The following is a 14,895-nucleotide window of genomic DNA, read 5'->3' on the forward strand; positions in this document are numbered from 1 at the left end:
GTCGTCATTTCTATATGCTGTGGATCATGCCAACACTGGTATAGAGAAGGGATCACAGGAGGGTGTGAATACCAAGAAGCAGGAATCATCGGAGCCTATTTTGGAGGCTGGCTACAACAACGATGATGATAATGTCACCAAAATTTTATAGGTAATTATTACAACTATATCTGTACATTTTCTTCATTATTGAGTATTCTCATATTCCTCCTTCACTAATTCTGTTCTACACAATTTCCAAAAAGGTTAAGTGTAAGTAGTTTCTTACCTCAAATACTTTGGCCTGACTTTTAAAAATTATTAAAAACAATATCAGGGTGAAATCTTGAGGTCTTAAAATATCTAGGAGCTTATAGTTTTACATATTTTTTTCAGCCATGGTATGCATTAGAAATTTGCAAATATAAATAGCATGTGATATTTCTTTGACAAACTGCAAAGTTCAAGGTTTCCTGTTTGTGGAAGAATGTTGTTTTTTCCATTTTCTGAGATTACCACACTCAAGCATCTATATGCATATGCATTTCTTGACGCATACACACAGTCACCCACAGCACACCCACACTCACATATGTGAATTAGACATGAATCAGTGGCACTTTAAAAGAATGAATTAGGTCTTCTCTCTGCCTAACTGCAGTGGCTGGTTACCATGGAAATGATACATAAGGTAGACCTTTCAGAAAATGCTAATGTTAATATGTCTTTGTTGGAAGAGTTCATGTATTAATCAGAAATGAAGAGAACTTTAATAATAAAGCAATGCAAATAGCTTAGAAACAAAAGCTGTCTGCTCGGATCAAACAAATACAATTCATCATCTCTTTTGCCCTGACCTTGACAGGACAGAACATCACTCTTCCCTGAACTCTGCAATCAGTGAGCAGGTAGCTAGTTTTTTTTCAATCAATGTGAGATTTCATCTTCAATTACCATATGCACAGACTTAATTTCTGCTTTGTTAAATATTGTATACAGTCAAAACTGATTTCTACAATTCTCTGCCTCCACAGATTATTATTTCCAGAGTGTTTTTCTGCCTTGGATGTTCTCTACTAGCATCCCCCAACTCTAATTAATAATAACTTGATTTCCTGAAGCCATAGTTACACGGAATATATATAAAAGAAATTCTTAGCTTTTTGACAGCCTTTTTTGATCATAGTGTATTATTTATTTTATGCATATAAAAGAATTATATGCTAATTATAGAAAAAATTTAAAGGTATAAAAAAATTTTTAAGTAAATATCATCGATGAGCTCATCAGCAGTATTTAAACACCATTAATTTTTTGTATGTATAATTCTCTTTGTTATTTTTATAGCATTCTCTTTGTTTATTACATAGCATTTAGAATAAAAGTTGTCTTCATACTTTTATAAAATCTTCATTTTTTTCTACAAAATAACTTACAGAACAATAGAATATTAGTTAGTAAGAACATTTCTACCATATCACACAATGATAGCCCCCATACCATCTTTTTCCAGTTATGTAAGTTTTTCTCTCATGTATTAATTAGATTGCTAATTAAAATGACTTTTACTTGTTGTTTAGTGACAAGACGATTGTCTGATAATGCTGTCATAAGTGAAATTAAACATTTATTGATGATTCTTGCTTTTTATTGACTACTCACTCCAGTATAGCTCACACTTTACGATAAATAAACTCGTGCTTGAATAGCACCTCAAATGAAGGTACTTTGGATTATAAATATTTGCTACAGAATGTTCCTCATTGTTGTTTCAAATGGAGTCTCTTTAAATGTTAAGCAATTGAGATGTGAATTTACTTAACAAATTTTTATTGCCTTAAAGACTCATTTTCAGTCTCAGATCACAGCCTTGTTGGTGGACTCTTGCTGTCATGCAGTCCATCCTTAGCTGAACTGACATGATTTGTCAGGAAGTAGTTAATGACCATGGGACTCCACTGTATAGTTAATAATTACTTTCATCAAATAAATATTGTAGGTAGAGAAAGACATAAATTTAGTCATCTGGCACCCTTAGGGACAAAACTGTCAACATATCATTCCAGTTAGTGTTTCCATATAGGAATTATTTTGGATGTTGGCCTATCAGTACAAAAGTCATGCATTGGATGTTTCTCTAGGGCAATTGTCCTCTAAGCTTGTTAAGAGTGTTTAAGAATTGCCTGGAGATATTATCTAAAATGAAGATTCCTGAGCTCAATCTCCAGCAATTCTGGTTTAGTAAGTCTGGGGTAGGACCTGGGAATGTGCATTTTTAACAACCTTTCTTCTCCCTATCCATTTGGGATTCCCAGAGAAGTTGTCCACTGACACTTCAGTATATGGAACACTGCTCCAGGAATTTGAAATAATTTTTGGAGCTGCCTAATCTCATTTACAGAGTAGAAACATTTGGGGACAGTGAGGTATGGGGCAAGAAGTAAAGGGTAAAGATAGCTAGTCCAGTGGGGGAAAATAATTCTGTTGAACTAGTAATATCTCCCTTAATCACAGCAACCTAGCCAAGAAAACAATAGTTTTCACAGGCTTTTATAATAAGCCCAATCATTGTCACAAATGCTTGATGACCTAGAATTACCCAGCTGGTTGCCAGCCAGCCTCATACTTTGTTTTTTCCTTATAAATCCAAGACTATAGCATTGGGGGGAAACTTCTATTCTTCTAGGTATAAAGGACAGGCTGAGAGGAGTGGGCTAATCCATGCTTTTTTAAGAAAGAGAAGTGGAGGTGAGGAGTGGCAGGAAAAACATTGAAAACCTCTTAAGAAAATGGTAGAAATGAGAATCAAGGTTGTTTCTTTCCCTCAAACTGAGCTTGAGGATGTAATCAGTCAGTTTCCTCCTGTAATCTCAGGAAGAAACAAGTGGCACACTGGTTAATTTGAGAAAAGGTTACAGCACGAGTTATCTACAAAGGTTGGACAGGATGTAGGGAGGCCACAAGTCCATGCCCATACTCCAGAAAGACAATCGGCTCTGGGCCCAGAGGGGCAACAGAGGGAGCAGTTGTGGAGGGAGTGAGTAACAAGAGCTGTGACCACCAATAGCCTAGGTCAGCCCAACGTCACAGAACCAGCCCTAGGCTAACCTCTGGGAGGAAGGGGTCTTGGGGAAGATGCCATTGTCCTTCTGCTTTCCTTCTCCTGTGAGAGCTTCCTTTTGTCAAATTCAGTCAGGAGCCAGAGGCTGGGGACCTGTTGGTAGAGTGTGTACAGATCAAACTTCCAGGACAGGGAGGTAGAGAAGGATGGACAGTGAATGGGGTTGGAAGTAGGGGCTGAAAGCAAATAAAAGTAAAAGATTTCCTGACAGAGATGGGAACCTTGATTTTGAATCTAGCCCACCGGCTTCTTGTGAAAACTTGGCAACTCATAAAATTCTGAGACTCAGTCTTTTTATTAAAATGATTATATAATGAAAAGTTAGATGACAAAAAACTTTGAAAGGACAGATATAACACATCATCTGGGAGATAATGAGATTAATTTATGCAAAAAACATACATACCTATACGTAGCTATACACATATATACATATTTAACATATATAAGTATTCAAATTATACATTGTATATTTGTTATGTATAAATGTATGATGTTATACATAAGTATATGTGTATATAATATATAATTTATATAAAATGTATTATATATGGTGTATATTTAGTCTACTTATATATAGAGATATGAATAGTGGATTTTTATTCCACCTTGATAAAATCCAAGATCTTAGCTAATGTTCTCTAAAGAAACATGGAGAAAAGAACACAACACCTAAGTGTTCTGTTTTATGTCTTTTCACAAGTGAATACAGTAATTACCATGCAGATAAAATAGAACATTATAAGCACCCTAGCCTGTCACATCATATAACATGTAAATAGTATTTGGTAAATACATGTCAGCATTTATTTGCCCTTCTCCCTTGGCTGACTTTCGGGATGTTCTCTAGTGTTTTACTATAACAGAATGGCTGCCATAAACAGATGTGTACTGTCTCCTTGTGTACATAGGCAAGAGATTCCCTACGATAAAGTTTCCCTCAGGAAAGGAATATCTGGATCTTAGGATAATGACAATTAAAATTTACTAAATATCAACTAATTGCACTCTGTGTTAGCCAGCAGTTACAGTGTTTCTTAGTCACACCCCCCACCAATACTTCCCATCTTCAGGCTTCTGTATTCTCACAAATCTGATGGATTCTGATTGTCACTAAGCCTGTTTCCTTGATTATTAATGGAGTACCTCTCTCTGTTTAGTCTCTCTTTAGGTTTCTTTTTTGGTGAAATTTCCTTCCATACCCTTTGCACATTTGACCTGTGTGTCTTTCTTCCTGATTTATGAGCATTCTTTACCAGTGAGAATAGTAATTCTTTCTAGACTAATATGTTGTAATTATCTTTTATACTTTGTAAACTTTCACTTTATTTTTTAATAGAAATTTTAAATGTGAATATAGTCAAACATCAATATTCTTTTAAAGTAGCTTGGGCTGTTATCTTCTTTAGAAATCCTTTCATACCTTAGGTCATAAATATTTTTTTCTCTTTCTTTTGTTTTGCTTTGTGTCTCAGTCCATGTCAAGTTGGCTTTTTTGTTTGTTTTTACTATGGTGGTATGAAATATAGGTATGTTTTTTTTCCACATAAATAATTTTTCCCTCACCATTTCTTAAATAATACTTTTCCTGCAGATTTGTAACTTAATCTCTGTTGAACATCAGATTTGCACATGTGTGAGGGTATGGTTTTGGGCTCTTAATTCTGTTGTATCATTCTGCCTGATTCAGTAACAAAATCTTATTAGTATAGCTCTTTTTATTATTATAGTTCTTTTATAATTTTTATTATTGACTTTAAGAAACTGATAATAAATTTTATAGGTTTTTCTGCATCCATTGAGAAAATCATGTGGATGTGTTCTTCTGTAATCTTTTTAGGTGGTGAATTTACTTTACTAGATTTTCTGATAATACACGATCCTTAAATTCTCAGGAAAAAACCAATGTGTACAATGCTGGGTATAGTTTGTTAACATTTTATGTATTTTTTACATCAGTGCTCATAAATGAGCACAGCTTATGACTTTCCTTGCCTATGCTGTACTTGTTTTGTTTCCCAGTACCAAGGTTATCTTGGCCTCATGAGAAGAATGTTTCCTTCTTTTCTGTCTTTGGAACACTTTGTATGAAAGTGGAGATACCTGTTTCCCTAATGATTAATGGAATTTGGCTGAAAACCTTCTGGGCTTGGTGAATTTTTAAAATAAATTTTGTTTCCCACAATTCAGCTTTTAAAGGTTGTGGGTCTATTGAGGTTTTTATTTCTTCTCAAATCAGTTTGGCTGGATAAATGTGTCTATCTAGGTATTCAAATTTTTAATCATAATGTTTATAATGTCTTCCCTTTTTCTAAAATCATCACTATATCTAGGTATGTCTGCATTTTCAGTGATAGTATTTTGATCACACCTTTTACTATATTTCTTGTTTAATTTTTATTAGTTTTGTCAAGGAAATAACATTTGGTTTAGTTAATCCTATCTACCTTTGTCGTATATTTTATTAATACGTGCTTCTATCTTATGTTCTTTTTTTTCCCTACTATTCAGGTTTTTATTATTTTTTAATCAGTTTAAACTTTTTAAAATATTTTTTAATGTAGATGCTTCTCTCATTATTTTTATACCCTTTGTCCTGGTAGAAGCATTTAAGGCTCTAAGTATTCCTCTAATTCTGCATTAGCTATATCTCACAAGTTTTCATGTATAGAATCATTATTCCATGTAATATATTAAAAATTCTCATAATAACTTTTTATTTGACTCGGGTTATTTCAAAGTGTGTTTTTATTTTTATTTTTTTAATTTTTTTAAATGTTTATTATTTGAGAAAGAGACAGAGAGCAAGCAGGGAAGGGGCAGAGAGAGAGGGAGACACAGAATCGTGGAACTCACGAACCGCGAGATCATGACCTGAACTGAAGTCGGATGCTTAACCAACTGAACCCCTATTTTTACATTTAAGTCTTATTCTATCTTGATTTTATTTGGTGAATAAAATATGCCAATTTAAGACATGCTAAGTTATCATTTTCTGAGTAAGTCAGTTATGCCAATATTATTTTTTGACTAATGTATGCTTTGTACTAATGTAATGCATGACCTTTCTCATAGACTAGATTCTTATAAATATTTGAATCTTTTGTTACTCCATATTCTATACCACTGAACTCCTGTCTGTTCCTAAATCAGCACTACTTGGCTAAATATTATTGTTGTAAAACATACATTAGTATCTGACAACTTACACTCTTTATACTTCCTTTTAAATCTTTCTTGATTACACTCAACTTTGTAATCATTCAACCAGTTAAATTTCAGAACATCTTAATTGATTTATAAAAGATGAATTCCTTTGGAATTTGGTTCAGAATTTATGACACTGTGAGTTCTTATGTAAGAAATACATATTTAGCCTTAGTCCCTGTTTCTGTCACTGAGCTCCTAAAACCCTTAGAATTTCCTGAATGATAAGAGCAACACAGGTTATATTTGTTGTTAATGAGGTGACAGTTGGACTGCACCTAAGACTGGGGTTGGTTGCCACGAGAACCAACCATGTGATTAGAGGGTTGAAACTTTCAGTTCTGCTCCTGACCTTCGAAGGGGAGGAGTTTGAATCAGTTGCCAATGGCTAATGATTTAGTCAATTATGTCTATGTAATGAAGCCTCAAAAAAATGCCCCAAAAGGACAGGGCTCACAGAGTTTCTGGACTGGTGAACACAGAGAGGTGCAGTGCACCCAGAGAGAACATGGATGTCCATGCCCCTTCCCCATACCTTGCCCTAAGCATCTCTTCTGTCTGGCTGTTCTTGAGTTGTATCCTTTTATAATAAATTGATAATCTAGTGAGTAAATGGGTTTCCTGAGTTCTGTGAGCCACTGTAGAAAATTAATTGAATCCAAGTAGGGGATCATGGGAACTTCTGATTTAGAACCTGTCAATAAGAGGTATAGGTAACAATCTAGACTTGCAACTGAAATCTGAAGTTCAGCAGTGGGAGATGGGGGCGGGGGGCGGGGGGGCAGGTCATAGGATCCTCCAGTCTGTGGCCATTTGGTTACAAGCACAGGTGACACCGGGGCTTGTGACTGGTGTTAGAAGTGGAAGAGAGAGCAGTCATGAAGGACTGAATTCTTAACCTGTGGAATCTGATACTATCTCTAGGTAAATAGGTGTCAGAATTCAGTTGACAGAGAATGGACCCAGTTGGTGTACAGAAAATTGTTTATGGGGTGGAAGCTCCTCCCCACCCCCCCCATACACATTGAAATTGGGCTTAGAACACAAAAGAGAATTACATTAAACTAATAGATTGTTAGGGGCAGGGATGCAAATCTTTAAAATATTGAGAATTTATCCTAATGAGAACAGTTTGTCTCTGTTTACTAAGGCTTAAAAAAACAAAAAAAACCCAGCTGTTCTACAGTATTGTTTGTGGTGGTCTCCAAGTGCCCTCCTTTCCTTTATTATCATTCAGTTTTAGTAAGGGGGTGATGTTTCAGGCTAACATGTGATAGAGCTCGTGCAATCTTTCCTAGTTTACCCTGGTAGTGGTCGCTTTTTCAAGTCATATAGAATGATGATCAAATTTATATTGAAAGCTAGATATTTCCTACCTACTACTGATACCAGTTGGTATTGACATTTCTGTCCACTCCATTTTGGAATAGATGTTTATTTTCAGCTTGTTGGGTCAAATTTTCTTTACATTTGAACATACTAAGTTATATTGTCAGTTTTATTCCTCATCATTTTCTCCTCAACCCTTGGCATTTACCTATTTGCTGTGATTTTGGATGGGTTTCTTTTTTTTTCTTTCCATTTTCAAAATGTGTTTTGCTTGTATGTACAAAATCCTTTGATTTCTCCATCTCTGTCTTGAGCCCACTTCTAAAATTTATTAATTCATTCAAATAAATGGAGAGAGGCACTAATCAAGTAAACAGCATAATTTCAAGTTATGCTACATACTATGAAGCAAATTAGAACAAGGTAAAGAGGTGAATGGTAGCATAGGGAGGCCACTCTACATAGTGGTTGAAGAAGACCTCTCTGAGGGTATGACATTAGAACCGAGCCTAGGTAAAGCCTAGGCATTGAGGGTAGAAATTTCCACATGGAAAAAAACTCTGAAGCCAGCACAAGCTTGATGTATTCAAGAGTAGTAAGAAGGCCAATGTGGCTGAAGCACAGCTACCAGATGTATCAGGATTGGTCCAATCAGAAGAGAGAAACCAAACAGTAATTTGAACAGGGCAAGTTTAATATAGGGAATTATTAAGTATATCAGGATTAGAGTATTGCAGTAGTGAGGGACTGGCTAATAAATAAGGAGAACTCTAAAGAATATAGGAATAGCATATATAATGGGACAATCACCAGCTTTAGGCATCAGGCTAACACCAAGCAGAGACGTTTTTCTCCTGAGGATTGAGATTCTGACCCTCTTATGGAGGACAAAGTTATGCCTTACTGGATGGCAGAGAAATCACTATGGTACTACACCAGGGGAACTTGTTGGAAATCTGCCTCCTGGAACTTGTCAGAAATCCAACCTTCTGGGTTTCTAGGGAATGCTGTTCAGGGGAAGGTGTGTTAGTAGAGGCATTCTGCTACAGAACTTCTTAAGGGAAGTGCCGTGGTTGCTGTTGGCCGCTGGGTGCTACTGGCTATTGGACACTATAGGAGCCGAGCAAAGGAAAAGGTATGAGTGCTATAGAAGCTTGGTGCTAGAAAAAAATACCCATGCTGCAGGAGTCATGTGCCACTGAAGGAGCTTAGCACTAGACAACCCACAAACATTACAGGAGACTGGTACTGGATAAGCTGTACACACATTGAAGGAATGTGCTGAGAAAGTACACCAGGGCTAGAAAGCAAAATTCTTTCTTCCTGCAGCAGCTTTTCTATTTCCTCTACTGGCAAAGCCAAAGGTCATGCCAGAAATCAATGGGAAAATATTTAAAGGGCCAGATCCATTTTCACAGAGCAAGAAAAAAAGATGAATTTGGAGCAAAGAGGCAGCAAATAAATAATTGGTACAGCAGGGCAATCATGATAATGAGGTTGGATTCATACACACAGACAGATTATGCATGCCATGTTGACTACTATAAGAAATTTGCATTTTATTTTAAGGATGATTTGAAGATCTATTGGAAGGGTTTGAGGAGAGGAGAGGAGGAACTAGAGAAGAAGCAATGAGACTAGTAGGAAGTAATTACAATAAGCCTAATGTAAGATGTTGGTGTCTGTGGAGCTGATGAGAAGTGGTTGGAAGGAGAATCTATGGCGCTTTCCGATGGATTGAAAGCTGACATGCAGTTGATGCTCAAAGAGTATTCCAGCTCCCTAGAAAAAGGATGAACTCTAACATAACATATATGGGAACTTAGCTGATTGTAGAAAGCTTCTCTTTATATGACTGCCAACTCAGTTAAATAATTAGTATTGTAGTACCTTATTGTGGTTGAGTTTTAACTCATATTTAGTTTGCTACTTATCAATCAAAATACTCAAGATTAAACTACAAGACACCATTGACATTCAAAACCACTGTGTATGTAGGCAGTTGTCCCTCAACACACCAGACAATGCTACTAATGAAAGTAAAAACAGCCAAGAGTGATGTGTCCTTTCGGGAAGTGCAAAGACTATGAAACTGTCCCCCAGGGCACCAGACCTTGTCTGGGTTTGTATATTTGAACTTTTTACTACAATTCATGGTAAGAAATCCATTTTATGTCAAGACTAATGACAATGTGTGAAGTGAAACAAGTTTTGCTAAACATACAAATCCTTATTCCATTTGCTGCATTCTAATAGTTTTTATTCTAGTTAACATTTCAAGAGTAGTCATATACTTTTGAATTAATTTCTTGAACCAATAATGAGCCATAACCTTTAGTTCAAAAATATAAGTCTGGGAAGTTTAGGAAAATTTCTCCTCACTTCTCAGTGGCTACATTTTTTGCTGAAGCTCTTCATGTGTGAGTAGTGCTACACTACACACCCGTGCTAGTTTGTAGCAGGGTACAAAAATTCCCCTTTTGCATCACCTAACTCAGGAAGAAACTGTGCTTGGGGGTTAAGTTTACATTTTAGTTTTAAGGTTCCATTTTGGATTCCAGAATTTCTAAGTTTATAATTTATCATTTATTGTCTGCCATTCACTGGACCATCTGTTCCTCAAGACTAAGAAGTTAAACTTACTTATCTTCACATCCCCTAAGATACCTAAGATGATGTATTCTACTGAGTAATTAAATAAACTTACCTTATAGCGTAATTAAATTGAACACTAAATCATGACTATCGCATGTGTTTAAATTGAATAACAGAATTTCAGAACCTTGAGATTTTTAAAAATTAGTTTTGCTATTTATATGAACATATAGCTTTATAACTTTCAAAATGATTTCAAAATTTTGAAAATTTTCTTCATAACATAACTTTTGTTTGTTTAGTACTTTGCAGTTTTCTTGTTTTTTTACATACTATTATCACAATTGATATTAAAATAGCCCAATAAAGTACACAAATATTCCCATTTCTATAAAGGAAAAAAAAACCTGATAGCATAGTATAATCCTCAATCTGAATCTCATCTCTTTCTATAGACTCTCCTCATTGCCCATCACCCAAATAACTCACCAACTATACCAATTACTTATTCTCCTCCACCTACCCAAAACTCATGATTTTTTTTTAGCTCCATACTTTTGTAGGCATTGTTCCCCCTGACTGAAATGTTGATCTGCCCTCCTGCCTCATCCTCAACTTTGCCTAGCTAATTCCAACCTATCTTTCAAAACTCTTTCTAACCTCTCTACTTCCAGAAGTATCTAGCAAAAGTGAAATTAGTAAGACTAGTTGGGACGATATTAGAGCAAACCAGACAACAGTTAAGGGAATAAATAAGGAAACAAATGAGAAAAGCAGACCTATAAGCCATGTTATGTCACCCCTTGGAATGTTTGGCTTCCAATATAATCGTCTTCTTTCTGTCCTTGGAAACAGAGCCTCTCTCGTGATACCTCCATGCCAAAGGTCCCGCTATGCCACCTACTTTGACGTTGCTGTTCTTCGCTGCCTACTCCAGCCTCATTGGTCTGAGGAAGGTACTCAGTGGTCTCTGATGTATTATCTACAAAGGCTGCGGCACATGTTGGAAGAGAAGCCAGAAAAGCCTCCAGAACCAGATATTCCTCTCCTGCCCAGACCCAGGAGCAGCTCGATGGTAGCAGCAGCTCCCTCACTAGTGAACACCCACAAAACCCAAGTAAGAGAAACTCAGTCCATTGTCTTTTGAATCACCAATTTTGGCCATAACAGATTCTCTTTTTCTTCCATGCATCCATCTCTTATTTATTCCAGTGCTGACTATTTTGTTGGTGGCTTACTCTAATGAAATTGTCCTTTCCCTTCTATCTTTTACTAGACCCTTTTGCTTCTTTTTAGTATCGAATTTACTGTTCAAAAAAAAAATGGTATCTAAATGCCTCTTGTACACACTAATCTAGAGTTAAGACTCTGATGATCCAGAATAATGGGAAATTGGGCCTTCCAGCTACCTGAAGTACTAGTTAATAGATTGCTCTCACATATAACTGTTAATTACTGGTATCATGAAATGTGACATTCGCGTTATGTGGAACATGGTTTAACTTTTTGCATAGCTCAGAATTTTTCAGCGCCTCAATATCATAATTAGAAATATTGCTTTTCGATATATAGTCTTGCTCTTCATTATAGATGTTTGAAAAAAATAAACTGTATGCCGATTTGATGACATCCCCCTGAAAATCACTTTTTGGTAAATAAATGTGTTAATAGCAACTTGAACACTTTTTCTTTCCCTCTTTCTCATTGATACCATGTATGTTGAATATGTAGAGAAAAAAAGGTGTAATTTGCAGTGTGTTCCAGTTGTTTGGTTTACTTAAATATGAATTGGCTATGTCTGAAAAAGTCTACATATTATGAAAATAAACATGAACAATCTAAGAGTATAAAGGGGGAGATACTCCATTTTAGTAGTAGATGACTCCGCTCAAAGTAAAAATCTCCTTTGGTGAATCATTAAACAGAAAAACTTTTTTTAATAAATAAAAATGAGATACCTGTCTCCTCCCTATTTTCTTAGCTTTCCTGAATCTGGATCCTCATGTCTCACCGTTGAAAACTCCAAACAGAAGTTACAAAATATATGATGTTTCTCCTCAGTAGCAGGATATGGATTCTAAAAGTCTGGACACACAAGTTAAATACTTCATAGATATCAAAACAGAAGGCTTACCCCTCATAAAAATAGGACATAGAAAATGTCAATTTTCTTGTCAATAAGAAAAGTCTTTGGATTTAAAGCCCTAAACCCTGATCATGAAGTCTACCTTTATTTTCTGTTAAGGATCTCACCATGAAGTGTAATGAAGAGGAAAAATCTCTTAGTCCTGAGGCATTTTCTAAGGTTTCGTTGACTAATTTACGTAGATCTGCAGTTCCAGATCTTTCTTCAGATCTTGGCATGAACATTTTTAAGAAGGTGAGTCAAATCACTTATGCTCTTTGATATTTTGGTGATTGAAATACAAATCAGCATGACATGAGGTACTTCTGATCATGCTGCAGAATAAGGTGGGCTGGGAACGGAACCTTGAGAAGAGAGGTCAGCCCCCAGTTATAACATGGCTTACAGCATGACCTTGTGTAAGCCCCTCTGTGTTTAGGAATGTTTGCCATTCTAAATGCTACCAAGCTTAATCCTGATGACATGTACAGAGGGCTTTTAGTAGTGTGGTGGTGGAGGTAGTCGTGGTAGCCATGATGGCAACTTAGGTTTCTATGATTCATCTCATTTCATCAAGCATTTTATATAACTGGTTCTCATTTAATCCAATGAGATCCTCATTTATCACATTTTGCACCTAAGAAACTGAGTCCTACTGAAGTTCTCAGAGTGATTTAATCATCCTGGAACATTTATTCTTGAAGTCATCTCCATTTTAAAGACAACAAACAAACCAAACTCTTAATAAAGTAGCAAATCCTTACAGCAGATCACTAGATTTTCTACCTTCACAACTTGTTATAAGTCATAGCATAGGTTTCCATTCAATAAGCATTTTTTAACCATCCACCAGAATTCTAAAGATGAGAAATTAAAGGACGAGTGTGCACTTGGGAGTTAACTAATGAGAGTTCAAATTCTCACTCTGCCACTGTCAACCTGTGTGATACTGTGCATCAGTTTCTTCATTTGAAATTTGGATATATAATATACTTACCTCAAAAGGTTATGAGGATTAAGTAAGATAATTCACATTAAGGTCCTTACTGTGCCTGGCACTTTGTAAGGATTCAATAAATGTTGACTATTCTCAAAAAAGAAAGGAAGGAACCGAGCCTTAGAAATTTTGGTAGTCTATGAAAGCTTGAGTTCAAACTCAAAACTAGGTCTTCAAGCTAAATAGTTCATGCTCTTATGAATCCATCCTTCCACCTCTCTTTTTTTAAGTATATGGAGCTAATGAGATAGAAAATAATATGTATAGAATAATGTATGTGCAGTAGCTTTATTTTCCAATTTTCAAAATAATCAGCTCAATTGTGTTCATGGAAGACAGAACATTTATTATTAACTTATCTATAAGCTCAGAGTGTTGCTAAGCAAGCAGTCATGTCTACTTCATTGTTAATACAATAATAGGCAATGGCTATAGTTTTTCTAAAAACATTTGATCATCAGGGGAATAAGTTTTCAGTACTGACTGCACATGAGAATCTCTGGGGAGCCATTAAAAATTCATGTGCCCAGGCCTGAACTCAAGCCAATTAGGTCATAATTGCTGAAGGTTAGGCCCAGACTTTGGTATATTTTAAATGCTTCCCAAGAATTCTGAACTCTTATTTATACTGGGTTTTAAAGTTGTTTGGTAGGAATAATGGGTTTATACCAATTCATGCTGTGTGTCTTTTTTAACTCTCCTTATGAACAGTGGCACACATTTGAAGTTGTCTGGCCAGAACCGTTGATCTCAATCCTGAAAAATGGAACAGAAAATACTGGCTGATCTAAGTGGTGACTTAGGGATCCTATACTCTACGTCAGTGGTCCTCAAATTTTAGCATGTATCATAATTACCTACAAGGCTTATCAAAACCCACATCACTAGGTCTTATCTTCTATGTTTCTGATGTAGTATGAACCTGAGAATTTGTACTTATAACAGTTTCCCAGTTGATCCTGATGCTGCTGGTCCAGGAACAAGCCAACCAAGCAGAAAGACGCAAGGGATATGTTGTCTTTTGCTTTGTTTCTTTCACTCTTTCAATGCATTGTGGAAATGTCACCCATCTCTATCGGATGATACTCAGTGACTTTCTGAGTCTCTTCTTCCTGGAACATTCCTGTGATTTACTGTAGATTGTAGAGCCCTTTGGGAAGCAAACTATCACTTTTCCTTTGCCCTGTGCCTAACCCTTAACCTCTCATCCTCATAGTTCAAGAGCCGTAAAGAAGACCGAGAGAGGAAAGGCTCCATCCCATTCCACCACACAGGAAAGAGGAGGCCTCGAAGAATGGGAGTGCCATTCCTGCTTCACGAAGACCACTTGGATGTGTTCCCCACCCGAAGCACGTTCTCCTTCGGAAGTTTCCCTGGGCTTGGAGAAGATAGGCGAGGCATTGAAAAAGGAGGCTGGCAAACCACCATTTTAGGTGACCACAAGGACTTTCCAAAGTAGGGCAGAGCTTGAGTGACCTGTTTAGAAATCTGGATCTAGGGCTCCCGGGCAAATCTGCATCTTTCTTGAACAGTTTAGTCAAG

General features: G+C 36.3%; 1 protein-coding gene across 3 annotated transcripts in view; it reads left to right on the forward strand.

Annotated features, from left to right (window-relative positions):
- The window catches only part of UNC80 (unc-80 homolog, NALCN channel complex subunit), a 223,592-nt gene that overhangs the window by 31,535 nt on the left and 177,162 nt on the right, over positions 1-14,895 (forward strand). For all 3 annotated transcript variants that reach the window (XM_007086070.3, XM_042997540.1, XM_007086071.3), the window contains exons 8-10: positions 11,087-11,348; positions 12,477-12,611; positions 14,570-14,786. In XM_007086070.3, coding sequence (XP_007086132.2) covers positions 11,087-11,348; positions 12,477-12,611; positions 14,570-14,786 — 614 coding nt within the window. The remainder of the gene's footprint in view (positions 1-11,086; positions 11,349-12,476; positions 12,612-14,569; positions 14,787-14,895) is intronic.

The sequence above is a fragment of the Panthera tigris genome, chromosome C1 (assembly GCF_018350195.1).
Source record: "Panthera tigris isolate Pti1 chromosome C1, P.tigris_Pti1_mat1.1, whole genome shotgun sequence".
In the NCBI taxonomy this organism is placed as follows: domain Eukaryota; kingdom Metazoa; phylum Chordata; class Mammalia; order Carnivora; family Felidae; genus Panthera; species Panthera tigris.